The sequence below is a fragment of the Pezoporus wallicus genome, unplaced genomic scaffold, assembly GCF_028554395.1.
Source record: "Pezoporus wallicus isolate ANWC-B61680 ecotype Strahan unplaced genomic scaffold, APGP_CSIRO_Pwel_v1 contig_13924, whole genome shotgun sequence".
Classification (NCBI taxonomy): Eukaryota; Metazoa; Chordata; class Aves; order Psittaciformes; family Psittacidae; genus Pezoporus; species Pezoporus wallicus.
The window spans coordinates 1,879-10,151 of NW_026636286.1; the positions used below are offsets into that span (position 1 = coordinate 1,879).

General features: G+C 63.2%; 1 protein-coding gene across 1 annotated transcript; it reads right to left on the reverse strand.

Annotated features, from left to right (window-relative positions):
* Nucleotides 1-209: 209 nt before the first annotated feature.
* Nucleotides 210-7,198, reverse strand: LOC130594195 (protein phosphatase 1 regulatory subunit 12C-like; the record flags this gene model as incomplete). Its single annotated transcript, XM_057399926.1, has 12 exons — nucleotides 210-296; nucleotides 386-436; nucleotides 1,348-1,398; nucleotides 1,981-2,085; nucleotides 2,964-3,125; nucleotides 5,218-5,287; nucleotides 5,383-5,432; nucleotides 5,532-5,648; nucleotides 6,401-6,420; nucleotides 6,533-6,615; nucleotides 6,712-6,794; nucleotides 7,151-7,198. Coding segments are annotated over 12 exons (927 nt in total), but the record flags the coding sequence as incomplete, so codon positions are not given.
* Nucleotides 7,199-8,273: the final 1,075 nt, after the last annotated feature.

Sequence of the window (8,273 nt, forward strand, 5' to 3'; positions counted from 1 at the left end):
TGGGGTGCTGGGTCTCTCTATGGGTCCCACTGTGGGTCTCTCTATGGGTCTCTCTATGGGTCCCGCTGTGGGGTGCTGGGTCTCTCTATGGGTCTCTCTATGGGTCCCGCTGTGGGGTGCTGGGTCTCTCTATGGGTCTCTCTATGGGTCCCGCTGTGGGTCGCTGTGGGGTGCGGGATCCCGCTGTGGGTCGCTGTGGGGTGCTCCGGTCACTTGGCCAGCCGGCTGATGACCCGGATGAGCGCCGCGTTCTCGTCCTTGAGCCGCTCGTTGTCAGCGCGGAGATCGGCCAAAGCCTGGGGGGGAGGGGGGGATCCATGGGGCAGGGGGGGGGGGGGGGGGGTCCCATGGGTCCGGACCCCTCCCCCCCCCCCCCCAATGGCACCTTCAGCTCCTCCTCCAGCTCCGCCGCCTTCCGCTCCAGCGCCCGGCGCTCCTGGGGGGGGCATGGGGGGGTCTCTATGGGGCAGGGGCATGGGGGGCATGGGGGGTCTCTATGGGGTAAGGGACGTGGGGGGGTCTCTATGGGGTAGGGGCATGGGGGGGTCTCTATGGGGCAGGGGCATGGGGGGTCTCTATGGGGTAAGGGGCGTGGGGGGGTCTCTATGGGGTAGGGGGCATGGGGGGGTCTCTATGGGGCAGGGGCATGGGGGGGTCTCTATGGGGCAGGGGCGTGGGGGGGTCTCTATGGGGCAGGGGGCATGGGGGGGTCTCTATGGGGCTGGGGACATGGGGGGCATGGGGGTCTCTATGGGGTAGGGGACATGGGGGGGGTCTCTATGGGGCAGGGGCATGGGGGGGTCTCTATGGGGCTGGGGACATGGGGGGCATGGGGGGGTCTCTATGGGGTAGGGGACATGGGGGGGTCTCTATGGGGCAGGGGGCATGGGGGGGTCTCTATGGGGTTAGGGGCATGGGGGTATTTGGGGTCTCTATGGGGTAAGGGGCATGGGGGGGTCTCTATGGAGCAGGGGGCATGGGGGGGCTCCATGGGGTAAATGGGGGTGTCTCTGTGGGGCAGGGGCATGGGGAGTCCCATGGGGTATGTGTGGGTCCCATTGGGTATCTGTGGGTCCCATGGGAGGTATCTGTGGGTCCCATGGGGTTTCTGTGGGTCCCAAGGGGGTATCTGTGGGTCCCATGGGGTATCTGTGGGTCCCATGGGGGTATCTGTGGGTCCCATGGGGGTATCTGTGGGTCCCATGGGGGTTTCTGTGGGTCCCAGGGGTTTCTGTGGGTCCCATGGGGTTTCTGTGGGTCCCATGGGGGTTTCTGTGGGTCCCATGGGGTATCTGTGGGTCCCAAGGGGTATCTGTGGGTCCCATGGGGGTTTCCCCCCCCACTCACGAATCGCTCCAGCTCCAGCAGCGCCGGGCGCTCCTTGATCCGCTCCTGCCGCTGGGGGGGGGGGCGGGGACAAGAGATTAAACCCCGCCCCCTTTGCCCCGCCCCCCTCCTCGCTCAGGCCCCGCCCCCCTCCGCTCAGGCCCCACCCTCTCCTCGCTCAGACCACGCCCCTCCCCGCTCAGACCACGCCCCCCCTTCCCCTTCCCGATCAGGCCCCGCCTCCTCGATCAGTCCCTGCCCTCTCCTCGCCCAGACCACGGCCCCTCCTCTCTCAGGCCACGCCCCCTCCTTGCTCAGGCCACGCCCCCTTCAGGCCACGCCTCCTCGCTCAGGCCCCGCCCCTCCTCACACACCCCCGCCCTCCCCCCGACCACGCCCCCCCCCCCTCAGGCCCCGCCCCCTCCCCGCTCAGGCCCCGCCCCTCCCCCACCACCACCACGCCCCGCTCCGGCCCCGCCCCCTCCTCGTTCAGGCCCCGCCCCTCCTCCAAGACCACGCCCCGCTCCGGCCACGCCCCCTCCTCGTTCAGGCCCCGCCCCTCCTCCAAGACCACGCCCCGCTCCGGCCACGCCCCCTCCTCGCACAGGCCCCGCCCCCCAGACCACGCCCCCTCCCCGCTCAGGCCCCGCCCACCTGCGTGACGCGCTCCAGCTCCAGCCGCCGCTGGCTCAGCTCCAGCTCCGCCTCCTGCAGCCGCTCCCGGAGCCGCTGCCTCTGACCCCAAAGCGCCTCCAGCGGCTGGGGGGGGAACGGGGGGGATGGGGGTCAATGGGGGTCAATGGGGGTCAATGGGGGTCAATGGGGTGATGGGGGTCAATGGGGGAATGGGGGGGGATGGGTCAATGGGGGTAATGGGGTTCAGTGGGGTAATGGGGGAATGGGGGTGATGGGGGAATGGGGGTCAAGGGGTGATGGGGGTAAGGGGGGTAATGGGGGTCAGTGGGAGAATGGGAGTAATGGGGGTGATGTGGGTCAATGGGGGGAATGGGGGTGATGGGGTAATGGGGGTCAGTGGGGGACTGGGGGTCAATGGGGGTCAATGGGGGTGATGGGGGAATGGGAGGGAATGGGAATGGGGTAATGGGGGTCAATGGGGTTATGGGGGTCAATGGGGGTCAATGGGGGTCAATGGGGGTCAATGGGGGTCAATGGGGTCAATGGGGGTCAATGGGGGTCAATGGGGTCAATGGGGGTCAATGGGGGTCAATGGGGTCAATGGGGTCAATGGGGTCAATGGGGGTCAATGGGGGTCAATGGGGGTCAATGGGGGTCAATGGGGTCAATGGGGGTCAATGGGGGTCAATGGGGGTCAATGGGGGTCAATGGGGTTATGGGGGTCAATGGGGGTCAATGGGGGTCAATGGGGGTCAATGGGGGTCAATGGGGGTGATGAGATGAGAAGGGGGGGGATGGGGGTGGAATAAAGGGGGAGGGGTAAAGAGAGCGGGAAATGGGAGGATGGGGGAAGGGTAAAGGGGGGAGGGGGATGGGGGGCAGGGGGTGAACGGGGGAACAAAGGGGGGCAATGGGGGAGGGGAATTGGGGGCGGGGCAAAGGGGAGGGGTGTGGGGAGCCAATGGGGGAGGGGCATCCCCAAGCCCCTCCCCCCCCCCCACCTGCCAATAATCGAATGTGGGGGCAGGGCCCCGGGGGGGCTCAGCCCCCTCCTCCTCCTGGTCCCGCCTCTGCTCCTCTCTGATTGGCTCCTCCACAGCCCGTCCCTCACCACCGCGGCCAATCACGTGCTCCGCCTCACGCAGCTGCGACAGCGTCACTCCCTGGGGGGGGGGGCCAGACCCACAGTGGGAGTCACTTATGGGTCCGTGCCCCATAGCGAAGGTCAATTATTCACTTATGGGTCCGTGCCCCATAGCGAAGGTCAATTATTCACTTATGGGTCCGTGCCCCATAGCGAAGGTCAATTATTCACTTATGGGTCCGTGCCCCATAGCGAAGGTCAATTATTCACTTATGGGTCCGTGCCCCATAGTGAATGTCAATTATTCACTTATGGGTCCATGCCCCATAACAGGTGTCACGTATGGGTCCGTGCCCCATAGCGAAGGTCAATTATTCACTTATGGGTCCGTGCCCCATAACAGGTGTCACATGTGGGTTCGTGCCCCATAGCGAAGGTCAATTATTCACTTATGGGTCCGTGCCCCATAACAGGTGTCACGTGTGGGTCCGTGCCCCATAGCAAATGTCAATTATTCACTTATGGGTCCGTGCCCCATAACAGGTGTCACGTGTGGGTCCGTGCCCCATAGCAAATGTCAATTATTCACTTATGGGTCCATGCCCCATAACAGGTGTCACTTATGGGTCCGTGCCCCATAGCAAAGGTCAATTATTCACTTATGGGTCCGTGCCCCACAGCGAATGTCAATTATTCACTTATGGGTCCATGCCCCATAACAGGTGTCATGTGTGGGTTCGTGCCCCATAGTGAATGTCAATTATTCACTTATGGGTCCATGCCCCATAACAGGTGTCACGTGTGGGTCCGTGCCCCATAGCAAATGTCAATTATTCACTTATGGGTCCGTGCCCCATAACAGGTGTCATGTGTGGGTTCGTGCCCCATAGTGAATGTCAATTATTCACTTATGGGTCCATGCCCCATAACAGGTGTCACATGTGGGTTCGTGCCCCATAGCGAATGTCAATTATTCACTTATGGGTCCATGCCCCATAACAGGTGTCATGTGTGGGTTCGTGCCCCATAGTGAATGTCAATTATTCACTTATGGGTCCATGCCCCATAACAGGTGTCACGTGTGGGTCCGTGCCCCATAGCAAATGTCAATTATTCACTTATGGGTCCGTGCCCCATAACAGGTGTCACGTGTGGGTCCGTGCCCCATAGCAAATGTCAATTATTCACTTATGGGTCCATGCCCCATAACAGGTGTCACGTGTGGGTCCGTGCCCCATAGCGAACGTCAATTATTCACTTATAGGTCTGTGCCCCATAGCGCAGGTCACTTATGGGTCATTGCCCTACAGCAGGGGCCACTCATAGGCCCATGCCCCATAGCATGGGCCACATACAGGTCCAAGCAAGGGAGTCACTACTGAGTCCATGACCCACACCAGGGGTCACTTATGGGTCCGTGCCCCATAGCAAATGTCAATTATTCACTTATGGGTCCATGTTTCATAGCAGGGGTCACTTATGGGTCCGTGCCCCATACTGATTGTCAATTATTCACTTATGGGTCCCTGATTCATAGCAGGGGTCACTTATGGGTCCACGCCCCACAGCAGGGGTCACTTATGGGTCCGTGCCCCATAGCGTATGTCAATTATTCACTTATGGGTCCATGTTTCATAGCAGGGGTCACTTATGGGTCCATGCCCCACAGCAGGGGTCACTTATGGGTCCGTGCCCCACCGCAGGGGTCACTTATGGGTCTGTGCCCCACATCAGGGATCACTTATGGGTCCGTGCCCCACAGCAGGGGTCACTTATGGGTCCGTGCCCCACAGCAGGGGTCACTTATGAGTCTGTGCCCCACAGCAGGGGTCACTTACGGGTCCGTGCCCCACATCAGGGGTCACTTATGGGTCTGTGCCCCACAGCAGTGGTCACTTATGGGTCCGTGCCCCACATCAGGGGTCACTTACGGGTCTGTGCCCCACAGCAGGGGTCACTTATGGGTCCGTGCCCCACATCAGGGGTCACTTACGGGTCCGTGCCCCACATCAGGGGTCACTTATGGGTCCGTGCCCCACAGCAGGGGTCACTTACGGGTCCGTGCCCCACAGCAGTGGTCACTTATGGGTCCGTGCCCCACAGCAGGGGTCACTTATGGGTCCGTGCCCCACAGCAGGGGTCACTTATGGGTCCGTGCCCCATAGCGGTACCTGTGTCGGTCTCCGCCGCATCAGCCGGGTCCGGGCCTTGCGGTGGAGGTCGTCCCGAGGGGGGCGTGGCCTGGGGGGGGGGGGGTGTGGCCATGGGGGTTTGGAGGCGGGGCTCAGCCCCACACATCCCAGCCCCACACCCGCCCCTCCCCCCCCAGGACTCACGTGGGGGATGGGGCCCGGCGGGGGGCGGGGCTCAGGGGCGGGTCCAAGGCCTGCGGGGGGAGGGGGGGGAGGGGTCAAAGCGTGTCCACGCCCCTCCCCCACCCCAAGCCCCTCCCCCCTCATTAATAACAGGGGGAGGAGCCTCCTACCGGGTCAGCTGATGCGCACTCTTGGTCCTGATTGGCTGGCTCCGAGGCTGGGCTCTGATTGGCTGAGCTGGAGCCAATCAGGCTGCAGCGGCGCTGCTGCAGCAGCTCCCGCATGTCCTGGTGATGAAGGGGGCGGGGCCAGGCGGGAAGGGGGCGTGGTCAAAGGGGCGTTGCTTAGAGGGGAAGTGGGTGGGGCCATCAGAGGGGCGGGGCCAACCGGGGGCAGAGGCCAATGAAGGCGCAGAGCCAATCACAGGTGGGGGGGGGGGACACAGAGCAGAATGAGCCAATGGGGATGGGGCCCAAAGGGGGCGGAGTCCAAAGGAGGGTGGAGCCAATGAGAGTGAAGCACAATGAGGGGGCGGAGCCAATCACGTTGGGGGGACACAGAGCAGAATGAACCAATGGGGATGGAGCCCAAAGGGGGTGGAGCCCAGATGGGGGCGGAGCCAATGGGGCCGAGCCACTGGGGTGGAGCCCAATGAGGGCTCAGAGCCAATTGGAGGGGAGCGGGGAGATCCCAGAGGGGGTGGAGCCAAAAGGGGGCGGAGCCAAATGGAGGGGGGAAGGGGGCGTGGCCAATGGAAGCATAGGGGGTAGAGCCTGGGGACCGGGAAGGGGCGTGGCTGGGGGGGGGGGGGGGGGCGTGGCCACACTCACCGGGGGCGGGGCGTCCAGGCGGGGGGAGGAGCAACAGCGCCGCAGGGCCGGGGGGGGCGGGGCGGGGGGGGGCAGCGCCCCCAAACTGCCCGTCCTATAGAGCCCCGCGGGGGGGCGGGGCTGGCAGGGGCGTCAGCGGCGAAGCCCCGCCCCTTTGCCCATATAAGGCAGGAGGGGCGTGGTTAAAAGGGAAGGGGGTGGAGCCTTACCTTGGTTGGAGGGGGCGGAGCTATTGGGGGGGGGGGGAGGAGAGGGGGGTGAGGGGCTGTGACCCCCATTCCCTCCCATAGCCCCCCCCCTCTTCCTTATGGGCCCCCCCCACAAAGGGGGCGTGGTCTCACCTGATGGGGGCGGGGCTTCCTCCGGGGGTGGGGGGAGGGGCCTGAGGCGCTCCTTGACCCGGCCCCTGCGGGCCCCATAGATCCTGGGGGGGAAAGGGGGGGGGGGGGTGCACATGGGGTCAAGGGGGAGGGGCTATGGGGGGGGGAGGGGCTATAGGGGGGTTGGGGGGAGGGGTCACCTGCGATGCTTCCCCCCCACAGAGCGGGGGGGGGCTCCATGGGGGTCCGGGGCACGGGGGGGAGGGGCAACTTCCGGCTCCTGCTGGGGGAGGGGGGGAAAGGGGGGTCAGGACCCCAAAGTTACCCCCCCCCCCCGGGGGTATTTGGGAGTCAATGGGGGTATTTGGGACCCATGGGGGGTATTTGGGGCCCATGGGGGGTATTTGGGGGTCAATGGGGGGTATTTGGGGTCCATGGGGGTATTTGGGGTCCATGGGGGTATTTGGGGGTCAATGGGGGGTATTTGGGGGTCCATGAGGGGTATTTGGGGTCCATGGGGGGTATTTGGGGGTCAATGGGGGGGATTTGGGGTCAATGGGGGGTATTTGGGGTCAATGGGGGGGATTTGGGGTCAATGGGGGGGATTTGGGGGTCAATGGGGGGGATTTGGGGTCCCACCTGTGCCTCCTGCAGCAGCCGCTCCTCCTCAGCCGAGTTGGCAGCGCCCTGGGGGGGCAGAATTGGGGACCCCCCCCTCAGAGCCCCTATAGAGACCCCTGAGCCCCTCCAAGAGCCTGTAGACCCCCATAGACCCCCATAGACCCCCATAGACCCCCATAGACCCCACATAGACCCTATAGACCCCCATAGACCCCCATAGACCCCCATAGACCCCCATAGACCCTATAGACCCCCATAGACCCCACATAGACCCTATAGACCCCCATAGACTCCCACATACCCCACATAGACCCCCACAGACCCCCATAGACCCCCATAGACCCCCATAGACCCTATAGACCCCCATAGACCCCCTTGACCCCCATAGACCCCCATAGACCCCCATAGACCCTATAGACCCCCATAGACCCCCATAGACCCCCATAGACCCCTATAGACCCCCATAGACCCCCATAGACCCCTATAGACCCCCATAGACCCCCATAGACCCCCATAGACCCCCATAGAGCCCCATAGACCCCCATAGACCCCATAGACCCCCATAGAGCCCATAGACCCCCATAGACCCCATAGACCCCCATAGACCCCCATAGACCCCACATAGACCCCCTATAGACCCCCTACAGAGCCACCTGAGCCTGCCCCCAGACCCCTATAGACCCCTATAGAGACCCCATAGATCCCCCAGCCCCCCTGGGACCCCCCCAGATCCACTAAACCCCCCCAGTCCCCCTATAGGGACCCCTGGGTCCCCACAGACCCCTTTAGACACCCCCCAAGCCCCAATAGACCCCCAGAGACTCCTATAGACCCCTACAGACCCCTATATAGACCCCGTATAGAGCCCTATAGACCCCTATACAGCCCTTGTAGACCCCTATAGACCCCCTATAGACGCCTATATAGACTCCCTATAGACCCCTATAGACACCCTATAGACCCCTATACAGCCCTTGTAGACCCCTATAGACCCCCTATAGACCCCTATATAGACTCCCTATAGATCTTTATAGACACCCTATAGTCTCCTATACAGCCCCTGTAGACCCCTATAGTCCCCCTATAGATCCCTATATAGACTCCCTATAGACCCCTATAGACACCCTATAGACCCCTATAC